This window comes from Xenopus laevis, chromosome 4S (assembly GCF_017654675.1).
Source record: "Xenopus laevis strain J_2021 chromosome 4S, Xenopus_laevis_v10.1, whole genome shotgun sequence".
NCBI lineage: Eukaryota > Metazoa > Chordata > Amphibia > Anura > Pipidae > Xenopus > Xenopus laevis.
The window spans coordinates 77,152,975-77,168,334 of record NC_054378.1 but is presented as its reverse complement, the minus strand read 5'-3'; the positions used below and the strand labels follow the sequence as shown (position 1 = coordinate 77,168,334).

General features: G+C 39.5%; 1 protein-coding gene across 1 annotated transcript in view; it reads left to right on the top strand.

The window, feature by feature from the left end:
* The window catches only part of lrp8.S (LDL receptor related protein 8 S homeolog), a 79,482-nt gene that overhangs the window by 41,617 nt on the left and 22,505 nt on the right, over positions 1–15,360 (top strand). The window contains exons 3-4 of the mRNA XM_018260917.2: positions 3,307–3,435; positions 5,081–5,209. Coding sequence (XP_018116406.1) covers positions 3,307–3,435; positions 5,081–5,209 — 258 coding nt within the window. The remainder of the gene's footprint in view (positions 1–3,306; positions 3,436–5,080; positions 5,210–15,360) is intronic.

Below are 15,360 nucleotides of genomic sequence, written 5' to 3'. Positions count from 1 at the left end.
TTACTTCGATCCCAAATTGGCTAGAAAGCCTATGGGGACCTTCCCCATAGGCTAACATTGATGTTCGGTAGGTTTTAGGTGGCGAAGTAGGTGGTCGAAGTTTTTTTTTAAAAAAACAGTACTTCGACTATCGAATGGTCGAATAGTCGAACGATTTTTAGTTCGAATCGTTCGAGTCGAAGGTCGAAGTAGCCAAAAAAAACATTCGAAATTCGAAGTATTTTTTATTCTATTCCTTCACTCGTACTAAGTAAATGTGCCCCATAAATTAGTGCTTGGGAAAATACACATAACCCCTCTGCATACAGAGAAAGATATTTTTTAAGAGAACCAAACGCAGTGCATAACCTTTAGTTACAATTAGGGGGTTATTTACTAAAATCTGAATATTTCTCATTATTTTAATAAAACCACTTCAACCAAACTTCGATCCACATCTTTACCTTATTTATCAATAAATGAAATTGCGGGAAAAGATTTTTTTCGGATTATTTCCGAAAACCACAATTTCTGCTTTTGACTTCTACTTGACCTCGGCAGGTTTGAGATGGGGTACTTTTTTATTCAAACTTTTAGCAGCCTCGGGTTATCCAGAATGCTCCAGACCTGGGACTTTCCAGATAATGTATCTTTACCTAATTTGGATCTTCTTACCTAAGTCTACTAGAAAATCATGTAAACATTAAATAAACCCCATGGTCTGGTTGTGCCTCAAATAAGGATTAACTGTATCTTAGTTGGGATCAAGTACAAGCTACTGCTTTGTTATTACAGAGAATTATTTTTTGGATAAAATAGTCTTTGGGAGGAAGGCATTCTGTAATTCAGAACTTTCCGGATAACAGATCCCATACCTGTACCCAGGGCTGCCATCAGAAATAACGGGGCCCCGCACAACAAAATTTCTGGGCCCCCCCCTCGCCACCCCTCCCTCAGTATGAAGGCCACACAGGCATTAAAAGATGAAGTGCCCCCCTACAAGTTAAAAAAATAACTTTGGTGCCCAGACCCCTCCTACAAGTTTTGGTGGTCAGGTGGTGGTTAAAGAAAAAAAACATTGGTGGCCATGGCCCCACACATTAAAAAAAAAAAAAAACAATTAGCCAGGGCCCCCACACATTTTTTACAAAAAAAAACAATTAGCCAGGGCCCCCAGACATTTTTTACAAAAAAAAACAATTACCCAGGGCCCCCAGACATTTTTTACAAAAAAAAACAATTACCCAGGGCCCCCACACATTTTTTACAAAAAAAAAAACAATTAGCCAGGGCCCCCACACATTTTTTACAAAAAAAAAACAATTAGCCAGGGCCCCCACACATCTTAAAAAAAAAAATAGCAAAGGGCCCCAACACATTTAAAAAAAAAAAATAGCAAAGGGCCCCCACACATTTAAAAAAAAAACAATTAGCCAGGGCCCCCACATATTTTTTTTAAAAAAACTATTAGCCAGGGCCCCCACACATCTTTAAAAAAAAAAAAATAGCAAAGGGCCCCCACACATTTGAAAAAAAAAATAGCAAAGGGCCCCCGCACATTTAAAAAAATATAAAAATAGCAAAGGGCCCCCGCACATTTAAAAAAAAAAAAAAAATAGCAAAGGGCCCCCACACATTTAAAAAAAAAAAAAATAGCAAAGGGCCCCCACACATTTAAAAAAAAAAAAAATAGCAAAGGGCCCCCGCACATTTAAAAAAAAAAAAAAATAGCAAAGGGCCCCCACACATTTTAAAAAAAAAAAATAGCAAAGGGCCCCCACACATTTAAAAAAAAAAATAGCAAAGGGCCCCCGCACATTTAAAAAAAAAAAAATTAGCCAGGGCCCCCACACATTTTTTTTTTAAAAAAAACTATTAGCCAGGGTGCCCACACATCTTAAAAAAAAAAAAAAATAGCAAAGGGCCCCCACACATTTAAAAAAAAAAACAATTATCTAGGGCCCCCACACATTTTTTAAAAAAAACTATTAGCCAGGGCCCCCACACATCTTAAAAAAAACAAAAAAACTAGCAAAGGGCCCCCACACATTTAAAAAAACAATTGGTCAGGGCTCCCACAAGTTAAAAGAAAAAAAAACTGCACGTACCTTAGCCAGGGAGTTCAGATGCCGGTATCTTCGGTTTCTTGTGCTCTGATTCGCCAGTGAAATGTAAGTCCCGGTAAAGGCGCATGGTGATTGGATAAAGTAGAGGGGAGGTTCAAACGTCTCCCAACCAATCAGAATGTGGCTTTACCGGGACTTACATTTCACTGGCGAATCAGAACACAAGAAGAAGTCATCGGAGCTCGGATGCAGGGGACCGGCTGTGCAAGTAAATGCAAGTAAGTGCAGCACGGCCGGGCCCCCCTTAACTCCCCAAAACATCCGGGCCCGGGACAACAGTCCCCCCTGTCCCCCCCTGATGGCGGCCCTGCCTGTACCATGAATACAGCTGTGCTTATTAAATGTCTTAAAGGAGAAACAAACTCCTTATTAAAAAAAACCCTACCCCACATAGACCTCCCCCCCCTCGGCCAACTGCTACCCCAGGCAAATGCCCCTAACTTTTTATTTACCCCTCATGCAGATTCAGGGATCGGAATTCACAGCAGCCATCTTCCGGGTCTTCATGTCTCCTTCCGACACTTCTGCAATTTCCGTCAATTTCTGTGCATGCGCAGTTGTCGCAAACCGGGAAATTGCTCCAACTGCGCATGCACCGCCATGCCTATCTCATTCTCAGATTACCGAAGACCCGGAAGATGGCTGCCGCAAACTCCGATCCATGAATCTGCACAGAGGGGTAAGTAAAAAGTAGGGATGCACCGATCCAGGATTCGGTTCGGGATTCGGCCAGGATTCGGCCTTTTTCAGCAGGATTCAGATTCGGCCGAATCCTTCTGCCCAGCCGTTCCGAATCCTAATTTGCAAATGTAAATTAGGGGCAGGAAGGGAAATCGCGTGACTTTTTGGCACAAAACATGGAAGTAAAAAAAGTTTTCCCCTTCCCACCCCTAATTTGCATATGCAAATTAGGATTTGGTTCGTTATTCGGCCACATCTTTCACAGAGGATTAGGGGGTTCTGCCGAAAAATCAAAAATAGTGGATTCAGTACAACCCTAGTAAAAAGTAAGGGGCATTTGCCCGGGGTAGCAGCTAGGCTGGGGCAATGAAGGAGGGGGGGTCTATATGGGGTAGGGGGGTAGGGTTTTTTTTAATAAGGGATTGGGTTCTCCTTTAAGTATTAATGAAGCTGTTAACATATTTTTCCTCACATGCACTTGTTCTAAACAATATGTAATCATGTTGTTTCTTTCTTGTAGCTAAAACAACTTGTGGAGAAGATGAGTTTACCTGTAACAGTGGTCACTGCATCTCTGCACGTTGGAAATGTGATGGGGAGGAGGAGTGTCCTGACAAAAGTGATGAGTCTGAGGCCACTTGCAGTAGTGGTAAGTGTTCAGGAGCTTAAAGCCCACTTAATGTAGGAGTGGTTCATTTCATCTCCATTCTGCATATAATGTTGCAAAGTCAAGATAAAACTCCTATATATGAATCCTTGATTGTGCACCTCTGGCAACTCAAAGTATGAGTGCGGGCACTTCTGGACAATTTTTTATATATATATATATATATATATATATATATATATATATATATATATATATATATATATATATATCATACTATCATACTACCATTTATTGTACAGGTATGGGATCCATTATCCAGAAAGTTCAGAATTACGGAAAGGCCGTCTCCCATAGACTCCATTATAATCAAATAATCTAAATTTTTATAAATGATTTTCTTTTTATTTATAATAATAAAACAGTAGCTTGTACTTGATCCAAACTAAGATATATTTAATCCTTATTGGAAGTAGAATGAGCCAATTGGGTTTATTTAATGTTTACATGATTTTCTAGTAGTCTTAAGGTGTGAAGATCCAAATTAAGCCCCAGGTCCCAAGCATTCTGGATAATAGGTCCCATACCTGTATAAGTATTAGGTTGTGTAAGAATTAGTTTGAAGAAGCACATTAATAAATAATTTAATACATATAACCAATTTCATATCTTAAAATGTATTTGTGAAAATAATGACAGTTTATCTTTTCTCCTAGTGGCAGAGGAAAAATGCTAGAAACTGGATAGGGGTGCAAGATCAATTTTTGCTCAGTTTGCGTTTAATGTTTGCATTTAGGGGCAGATTTATCAAAGGTCGAAGTGAATTTTCGAATTAAAAAAACTTTGAATTTCGAAGTCATTTTTGGGTACTTCGACCAACGAATAGGCCAAATTCGACTTTGATTCTAATTGAAAAACCTTCGAATATTTGACCACTCAAATAGCGAAGTACTGTCTCTTTAAAAAAACTTCGACTTCACCACCTTAAACCTGCCAAATTGCTGTTTAGCCTATTGGGGACCTCCTAGAACCTGAGGCTTTTGGGCAGGTTTTGAGAAGTCGAAGTTTTTTTTAAAAAAATCCTTTGAATCGTTCGATTTGAAGGGTTAAATCGTTCGATCGTATGATTTTACTTCGATTGTACTTCAATCAAATACGGCCGTTTTGCTGGAAAAAATACTTTGACTATTGAAGTACTCAAATTCTCCGGAGAACTCATCACATGGAGAATAAATGCCCTTGTGTATACACTTGAAAAAATGTATGATTACATTGACATTGTTTGCCTCTGGAGTTCAAACGGAGAGGAACTCCTCTAATCCAGACAGGAAAAGTATAGAAATCATAATGTTATTCTCTACGTAGCCGATTTGGTCCTCTAATGTTCTTTACAATTATCTGCATGGCTGTGCAGTGTCCTTTTTTTTTGATTTTTTCTTTCATTTCATTTGGCTTTTTTCTCTTTTTTTTGTAGAGGTCTCTATCACCTTCTGTTTTCTCACTTTAAACTTTGAAGATTTTTTTTTGCCTTTTGCACCAGTACTTTGTTTAGTGGTTGTCTTTTTTGATATTTTCTATTTACTGCCATGTATTTGCCTTTCCATTCTTTCCATTTTAACCTATTCTTTATATGGCCCTTTCTTTCTTTGCACTTTCTAACGTATGTGTCAATTTGATGTTGCTTCAGCAAAACAGGTATGTGCTGCACAGAAGTTCAGCTGTGGGGGACCAAGCAATAAGTGTATCCCAGTATCCTGGAGATGTGATGGAGAACAAGACTGTGAAAATGGACTAGATGAGAAGGACTGTCCAACTGGTTAGTTTTGGTAAATTTTTCCCTAAACCTCTAAAGCATGGACATCCTAGTACTGAAGAATATTGAGGTGGTCATACACTGGCCAGTTCACCTGACCAATCTGCTAAACTCACAAATAAAATACAGATTCTACAGAGTTGCAGATCAGTTTTTTGAAACCAGAGTTTGACCTGACCAAAATGCTTAAAAGGTTGGGGGCAGTATGTTCAAAATTGACCAAATTTAGGGAAGTCAACATTAGAAGGGTTGGTTAATAAATTTTGTATTTTTACTCTAAAACATTTGTTTAAGAAGTTCTAGAAGAATCCAAACGTATATAACATTTGTTGTTCTATTATAGTAACTGCCCACCAACTACAGTACAGTACTTTTGCATATTTCCTTATGCTTGCACAGAAAGAAACTATTATGATGTGGTTTTAACTTACCATATTCTACATTTCCACATTAAAAAGAGGAAGTTTGTATAACTAGACCCATAACAAAAAAAATGTATGCAGTGTTCTTGTGCAAGGGCACACAAATTTTGGCCAGCACACGTATAAAATTGTGCTGCTGACAAAAAATTTTGTTTGACAACACATAAATTAGTGCTTGGCAAAATACACATAACCCCTCTGCATACAGAGAAACATTATTTTTTTAAGAGAATCAAATGTAGTTCATAAACTTTAGTTACAATTTGGGGGTTTCTGAATATTTGTAATTATTTTATTACAACCACTTCAACCAAACTCCCATCCACATCTTTACCTTATTTATCAATAAATTCACTTGCGGGAAAAGATTTTTTCAGATTTTCGGATCATTGCTGAAAACCACAATTTATGCGGATTCTCGTAAGAAACCCAGCACAGATCATGATATCTTCCAATTGTAAAAGGGACATCTGCTTTTGACTTCTACATGACCTCGGCAGGTTTGAGATGGGGTACTTTTTTATTCAGACTTTTAGCAGCCTCTGGTTTCATAAATTGATAACATTTTTTAGTTTTTTCCCCCCACAAAAACGTGTTTTCCCCTTTAAAACCCTGCCAGAAAAAATCTTACTTTAAATAGTGTTTGTAGGAAAAATTATGATTATTATCTTTATTTTCAATATTGATTTTATATACTGATTTTATTCTTCTGTGCTGCACAAAACATAAAATACAATGTCAATAGCCAGTGTTTTTTACTTATATAGTTTATGAAACTTCATTATTCCTCAATTATACAATGTGTTGAAGAGGAAAAGATCAATATTGTAATTCAAAAAACTCAAAGAAATTATTGGTAGTTGCTTATAATCACCCACAAAAGGTAGTGCAGTGAGGTCACAGTCACCAAAAAAAAATTATCTCTGGGTAGTGACTGCACCAGGGTAATTATCTCTCTTACTATATGTAGTGCTTCTCTGTGTGAATTTGTGTAGCTGGATTACAAATTTGTAAACAAACAATTATTCAGGGACCTTGGGTAAGCTGGAAGCCATACAATTCTCTGGAGGGCCACCAGTTGGACAGCTTTGTGTTTTTGGTGTCAGTGCTTAACAGAGCAGATCTTGTTGGTTACTCTGCTTCTGTTGAGATGGTATCTTGCTACTTTTTATATTTAAACTTATTCTGCTGTGTGGGATGGTACAGCATAGAATCCTTGTACCTAACTGTTGTCCTTAGGTGCTACAGATTTCACCAGAAATGTGTCAAACAGTGGAATATGCTTCTGTATGCTAGTCATCACAACTGTTTAACTAAGCAGTTCATATTACTACCTGCACCTGTTGTGACCTACTTTTTTTAATAGGAGGCTGTAGGAAAAGAATACCTACTTTCTTGTCCCTCACCCCTGTATATCTTAAGGTGGCCATAGACTTAAAGATCTAATCGTTTGGCGACATCGCCAAACGAGCGGATCTTTCCCCGATATGCAACTAAACTGCGTGGCTATATCGGGGGTAATTCGAGCGTTCGGCCGTATGGCCGAACGATCGAATTACGATGCGCCAAGCGGCTCTGACGGGTCGGTCGGGTAAAAATCCAACCTTCCCGATCGATATCGTGGCCAGATATCGATCGGGATGACTCATCGGAAGCCCCCATACACGGGCAGATAAGCTGTCAAATCGGTCCAAACGACCGATATCGGCAGCTTTATCTGCCCGTGTATGACCACCTTTAGAATTGCACCACTTTAATAAAATACACAAGCATTGGTTATACAAATTGCATTGGGTATGAATGATTCTGCTGGGTGCTGGTGCTCAGTGCTGCTGTTGAGCTGCTCGGAGCAGTAACACCACAAAGCCTTTGTATAAGTACAGACAAACTGATAAATCTATCTTCTTTTTTTTTTTTTTTTTTTTTTTTTTTTAAGCGTTACGGCTTGTATTTTTTTTTTTTTTTGTATTTAAAATTTTTATTTTCAAATATCAGCAGGTAGCAATAAGTGGCACATAGTCAAACTCAGAAACTGCAGGTACTGGACAATCCCCAGGCTGCAGTAACATCACGGCACATAAGCACAAAACCATTATTCCTGAGTAGTATAGCAAAGTAGCCCAAGTAGCTGACAAGAAAATTTAAACAAAAAGAAAAGGAAAAGAAACAGAAAAAGGAGGAAAAGAAAAGAAATAAGCAAAAATAAACCAAGAACTGAATAAACAGTTGCCTATAACACTTGTGAGTACTGTCAACATCTCTGCACTAACTGGGACAGCATAGGACAAGAAAATTTAGGGATTCCCCGGAGTCAGAGTGGGAGGACATGCAAAAAAAAATTAGGTTGAGGAAATATTTCGGTAAGATAACCAGGGGGACCAGATTTTGTGAAAAGACTTCTGCGAACCGTTCGTGTAGCTAGTCAATTTAAATCTATCTTCTTTGATAAATGCGTCAGTTTGGAATTTTCCTGACAGAAAAGGGTTCTTACATGAAAACATGATCTTTGGAAAATATCTGCTCCTCTGGATTTCCCATTTTGATCTTTTTTCTCTTCCTGTTTGTTATATGTATATATAAATAACCAAACACCGATTTAAGGTTGTGGTTTGAACAACTGTATTTATAGCCCTATTCTGGCAATGGTGATGTTCATGAATCTTAAAAACAGTGTGACAGATATGAAATAGTCTGCAAGTCTTTGGCAATTTGCCTCAGTTACATCACTTGTAATGCAGCAGTCCCTGTATTATACATCATATGTTTCATGAACTACTGCCAGATAGAGCTTTTTATATTGACTGCATGCTGATTGTTAGGAACAGGCCCAGACAGTGCAGACATTTCACTTAATGTTACACATTCTTGTCCCAGCAGATTTTCAAGATAGACTTTGGTACATATATAGATTACTGACACTCAAACACTGAGCTTCTTTCTGATGTAAGAAAGCCGACAACCTGAGATTTTATGAATAGATTTCCTTTTTCTCTAATATAAAACAGTACATTTTACTTGATCCTAGGGATGCACTGAATCCAGGATTCGGCCTTTTTCAGCAGGATTCGGCCGAATCCTTCTGCCTTGCTGAACTGAATCCGAATCTAAATTTGCATATGCAAATTAGAGGCGGGAGAGAAATTGCATGACTTTTTGTCACAAAACAAGAAAGTAAACATTTTTTCCCCTTCCCACCCCTAATTTACATATGCATATGCAAATTAGGATTTGGTTCGGTATTCTGACGAATCTTTCGCAAAGGATTCGGGGGTTCAGACAAATACAAAATAGTGGATTTGGTGCATCCCTACTTGATCCAAACTAAGATATAATTAATCCTTATTGGAGGCAAAACCAGCCCATTGCGTTTGTTTAATGTTTACAAGATTTTCTAGTAGACTTAAGTTTTGAAGATCCAAATTACAGAAAGATCCGTTATCCAAAAAACCCCAGGTCCTGAGCATTCTGTATAACAGGTCCCATACCTGTAATCGGTTTTACGTGCTCTATCCTTGAGGAAGATCCAAATGAGCACTGACATTTTTGACACATACACAAGGGAGTGCTGCTCCAATCATTTTCTATTAATCCTATGTATTGGTATGGGATCCATTATCCAGTAACCCATTATTTTATTGAAAATGTTGATTATTGTTTTATTTGATTTTTGTAACAGGCCTTCGTTTGTTCTCCATTCCATTCAAGAAAAATTGATGGAGATTTTGTACACACAATATACAGACAGGCCCTCACAGTTTACTGTTCACATAAGGGACAAATATGTGGATAATGTATTCAATCATGTGCAAGGTATAGATTTCATTTATGGTGTTAAATAACAGGGACATTAGAGTCTGTTGTTGATATCCTCATTGCGAATTTGCATTCCTGATTGACCTTCTGACTCAGGGGTGCCCAAACTTTTTGCAACGAGGGCCAGATTTGGTGAGGTGAAAATGTGTGGCATTATCTATAGTCTTTAGTAGTATTTATATAGAGCAGATACAGCCTTGTAAACAATTCTATGCAGAATTCCAATCTTGCCCTAAATCTGCCAAAGATTTTCATTTTGTTAGTTATGTAGCTTGTTGAGGACAGTGGCAGCATTGCAGATTGTCATCCTAAGTAGACAGTCCTGAGTTTTATTTATTGTTAATATGAACTGTCAACACATTATCAGAAGCCAGTTCTGTAACTGCTGGGTTTCTCTGTTCATTTAAGCATGACCTTTGGATTAAAATGATCGGAAACATGCCCAAACACTGCTGGGCATCTGGCTGGTGTAGAGTAATGCTTGCCTGGATCTCTATTGAGAAATGCTGGTGTGCTGGAAATGTGCTTTTGTTTAGGGGTTTTTAAACGGGATTAGGGATTTTAACATCCATCCCATGCTGTTCATCTCCATGGCTTCCACATCATGGTTTCTATGGAAACAGTCATTGTTAGGGGACAGACCCCACATATGAGCCTCTCGTCTCTTTGTGAGATTATTAAATGATCGAGTGGAGACAGTCATGTGATCTGTGCCAGTGGTCAGTGTCACCGTTGTAGATTAACCCCTTACCCTCCAAAAGATGTGTTTTGTTCTAGCTTTCAGGCCTTCTGTCATTATTTTATAAATTATGATTGCAATTATCACATTTAGCAAGTGTAAGAAAGCAGTCACTGCTATTGCTGCTCCTTGTGGAAAATGCAGAATGTGATGATAAAGCCAGAAAGTGTTATGTCATTTATGGTTGTGCACACTTGCTTGCAAGGAACCAGCATTTGTGTGACACACAAATCAGGGTCGAATAAGGGTCGAAAAGTTAGTTATGGAGAGCATTCATCCCGTGTAGGAGCAATGTTTTCTTTCTTAAGGTTGTCCCTGAAATTTTATGGCCAGTTTGTATTTCTGTGTCAGAGTTCCCTCTAGTGGAATATTCTGGAATCACAGGTAAGCTTTTTATCAGTACTCATGTGGAGACTGGCAAACAAGTTAAAGGAAAACTATACCCCCAAACAATGTAGGTCTCTATAAAAAGATATTGCATAAAACAGCTCATAATAAAACCCTGCTTCATGTAAATAAACCATTTTCATAATAATATACTTATTTTAGTAGTATGTGCCATTGGGTAATCATAAATAATTGCCATTTAAAAAAATAAGGACCGCCGCCTGGGATCGTACGATTCACTGTGCACACAAACAAACCATACTACTTAGGTCACATGAGCCAATTAACAGACAGCTTCGCTTCAACACTTCTTCCTGTTACAGTTAGAGTTGTAGTATTTCTGGTCAGGTGATCTCCGAGGCAGCACAGAAAAATCCAATCATTTATGGATGCTAGGATCTAAGGTGGCCATACACGGATAGATCTGCTCGTTTGGCGATGTTGCCAAACGAGCGGATCTCCCTCCGATATGCCCACCTTGAGGTGGGCAATATCGGGCTGATCCGATCGTGGGCCCTAGGGCCCAACGATCGGATCCTTCACGTTCGCACACGGGCGGTCGGATCGCGGGACCGCATCAACGAACAGATGCGGCCGCTATCCGACGGGATTTTTAACCCCATCCGATCGAGATCTGGCCGACTTTCGGCCAGATCTCGATCGGGGAAGCCCGTCGGGGGCCCCCATACACGGGCCAATAAGCTGCCGACTCGGTCTGTCGGCAGCTTTTATCGGCCCGTGTATGGCCACCTTAACTCTCTAATAACATTTTTTTCTGGACAGTTTTCTTCCCTATTACTGCTTCCTCCACCTGCCTGCACTTTAAAGGGGAAGGAAACCTAGTCGGCGCAAACCCCCCACCCCCCCTCCTGTTTGTTGCCCACCCTCCCTCCTCCCCCCTGGCCTACCCATCCTGCTGGGCAAATGCCCCTAACTTGTTACTTACCCTTCTGTGCAGGTCCAGTCCAGGGAGTTCACAGACGAGATCTTCTTCCACGCGTTCTTCTTCCTGCTTTGAATGGCGTTTTGGCGCATGCGCAGTAGGATCATTTCGCCGGTACGGATCTACTGCGCATGCGCCAAAAGTCACGCGCATGCGCAGTAGATCGTACCGCCGAAATGATCCTACTGCGCATGCGCCGTTCAAAGCAGGAAGAAGATCGCTTGGAAGAAGATGTCGTCTGTGAACTCCCTGGACTGGACCTGCGCAGAAGGGTAAGTAACAAGTTAGGGGCATTTGCCCAGCGGGACGGGTAGGCCAGGGGGGAGGAGGGAGGGTGGGCAACAAACGGGAGGGGGGTGGGGGGTTTGCGCCGACTAGGTTTCCTTCCCCTTTAAGCTGGCTTTATCTGATGGCTATTCTGCAAGATAACTGCTATCTAATACACCACATCATATCAGCATCTACTATAGTGATCATAGTGTACCATCGTACAGTTGCACACTCACTAACTGTAGCAGATATTTGTTATTTTTGTATCCTATTTATATTTTTTTCTCTCTCAGAAAACTTGTAAACTGGAGGCACCTATTTACACTGCAAATATTTTCAGCATAGCAAGGATACTACACCAGTTATATTTAGTGGCACTGAGAATGTAAGCCAAACTAGCCCTAAACGCTTAAGGAATGTGTTTTATACAAAGCAGTAGAATTTCAATAGGGATTGCTGTACACCTCAAATAACCTGCGTTAATGAGTAGGGCAAAAAAGTGTAGTATTTTAAATACCATTCACACTCATCGTGTTCAGAGGAGCTTTAATCAGTGTGCCCCTTCTGATAGATATAGAAAGTGAAGTGAATATAGTTACATCACATGTGCAACAAGTGTGTAACCGCTCTTGCAGGAAGGCCTTTCGCGAAACGTGTTCGTTTTGAGCAAAGAGGTGCGCGAGTTTCAGAAGCGGATGCATGCGCAGTGAAACCTGAGAGATGCTAAGAGAGAAACACAGCGTGATTGCAGGGACTGCCTTTGATTTTATGTGCCGTTTTATTGAGAGCGCCTGTGAGTGTATTTTAAAATATTTATTAACCATTGTTCAACGCGCCTGCACATGTCCCTTTTTATTGCCCACATAGGGCTGTAAGAAGACTGCAAGTGGTGATCAAGTACTCGTATTCTGATTAAAGCCTTAATCTTATGTGACTTTTTGAGTATAATCGACTGCTAGAATCAACGCATTTATTCTAGTGTGGATATTGATACTACCCTAATCCCTTACACACAGTAGTATTTTCCCAGAGTGATATTAGCTATTGAGTTGTTCATTTCATTACCTGGTATAGCATCTGATCATTCATTTAACTGGTGAAAATTTAATTGAATTTCAAATCTGCCATTGTGGCTTTTGTCCAGATAAACAGGAGAGTTGCATGGACTTCTGGCTCTTTCTATGATTCCCTGCTTCTCTCACCTTGCAAGCACAGAGCTTGGACTGTTCTACAGTCCTCTGTTTATGTAAGGTTGCCTTAATTTTTTAGGTTCATTGCCTGTAATAATTACTGGAGTTACATTAACACACTTTTTCTTCATAGAGATATTGATCATGTCTAGATCAAATATTTGTATCAGCCCGAATATATATTGGGGATACTGAGGTATAAAAGCAATTTGCCCTCCAGCTAACTTGCCATTGATGCTTATTTTTCCTTAAACCAGTCTTCCTACCCCCGATTCATGAGCCAGGGTCAAACTTGGCTCTAACTCGCATTCCTCCAATATCCAAGCATTGATACATATTGGAAATTGTAATCTGAGATCACCGGGATTTCCGGCAAAGTGAAGACTGAAAGCTTCTCCTTTGTGCCACAAATTTCCTTTTATTTAAAAAATATTGGCCTTTGTGTGGTTACTAGGGTGTTGATTTTGCTGAGAAGTTGTGTTTATAGCCTCTACTTTTGGTTAATTCTTAAGATACGTCTTCTGAAATTCCTGTTGTTACAAACAGTCATCATATAGTGAGCACTATATTTTCATCTGACAATTGTAGATGATACGTATGCCTGCTAGTTCAAATAAAATATCTGTAACAAAGTAGAAACCTGTTGTAAGTGTTTACCTGAAAATTAACATCCCATAGTTTAGAGGGACAAAAAATAAAATGTTAGTTTTTGTGCTAACTAACCACTGTGGTATAAAAAGACGCAATCAAATTAAAACCAATTGCATATTGTCTCTGAATATCACAGACATACTTATTTATGTAAATTGCACCCCTCCCCAGCAAACGTTTAAGAAATCCTGCTTTACAGGAATATTGTAACCCAAAAAAGTTACTTGCTTATGTGTAATGGTACTTGAAGCATTGTTAAGTGTTTAATCTTTTCCATTCTGTAATAAAAAGTTGCATGAAAAATCTTGACATAGTCAAGACTTTTAAGGAGCTAATCTGAATTAATTATATCCAAAAAATATGCTTTGATCATGAATGAATGATGTTTATACTCCTATTCCCTTCACACATTAGGTTAGCATGTCAGTCAGTCCTGTTTTTGGACTTTACCCCTTGCTCTGTGGATTGTGCCCTGTGACACTTCATTGTTCAGAAAAGGTTTGGATGTATTTTTCTCAGAGCATTAGTAACAGTATAAGTTTACTGAAATAAGCACTCTTATAAAATTGTGCAACTATGTGCATTCATCGGAGATAGATTCAGTGGCGTAACTACCGGGGGAGCAGGGGGTGCGATTGGGCCAGGGACAACACCCCCTCGGGGCCCCCCCCGGCAGCTAGCACGCAACCATTTCCAGACGATTCTGGGCGTACGGAGGGGGCCCGGCTGCAAGTCCCGCGCCAGGGCCCGCCCCCTGTAGTTACGTTACTGGATAGATTCAACTAAATGTTAGATTTTCTTGGGTTTGAGGTTGTACTTTATTCACGTCTTTTTTTTTTTTTTTAACCTTACGATCTGTAACTAATGGAAATCTTGTTTACCATGGGAACCCATTTTTGAGCATTAGGTTACAAATTTCTGCTTTAAAATTATGTTCTATATTAGTTTAACTATTATTTTAACTAAAATAGTGGCAGACTTAATTAAGGATTTTTTCTATGTAATTATTATTAATGGTTTATACTTACGGCATACAGTATTTCATAGATTTGTGGTGTATTTCACTGCACGTAGAATTTACTGCAGCGTGTCATACAAAAACAGGCCATAGCTACTCATTATTGGTAATCAAAGTACAAATACCAAAGACTACTAAAATACAGACTAGTGATGGGCGAATCTGACCCTTTTCACTTCGCCGGAAATTTGCGAAATAGCAAAAAATTTGCAGAATGCTTTAAAGTCTATGACTTAGTCTATTGGAGTCAATGGTTGTCTTTTTAGGCAGAGAAACCTGGCAAAAAATTTGCTCATTGCTCCAGAAGACTTCAAAAGTTCAACTGTCCCATGTCTGTTGTTTTAAAGGACATGTCAACTCCTACAACAAAAATTTTATAAGCGATATGGCTCGTTACATGTCTTACATACCTAGTATTGCAGCCCTTGAAAAGTGATCCGTTAAGCAGCTCTGTTGATTTTGGCTGCCTGCCGCTGTCCTGCACTATCTGCCTCTCTCCCCCCTCCCTTCGGAATGCGAGCTGTAGTTTGGCGAGACGCATATGCGCACTTGTCTAAACTAATCTAGCACATGCGCAGTTTAGTTGAATCGACCTCGGCAAAGCCATCCAGCCGCACCTCTGTGTCTTCATTCCGCCAATCAAAAAATAGCATTGGCGGTTGCTATAGTGACTGTATTCTGCCAAGCTTTGGCTCTCTGCTCCCCCCACCCTTCTAGCACA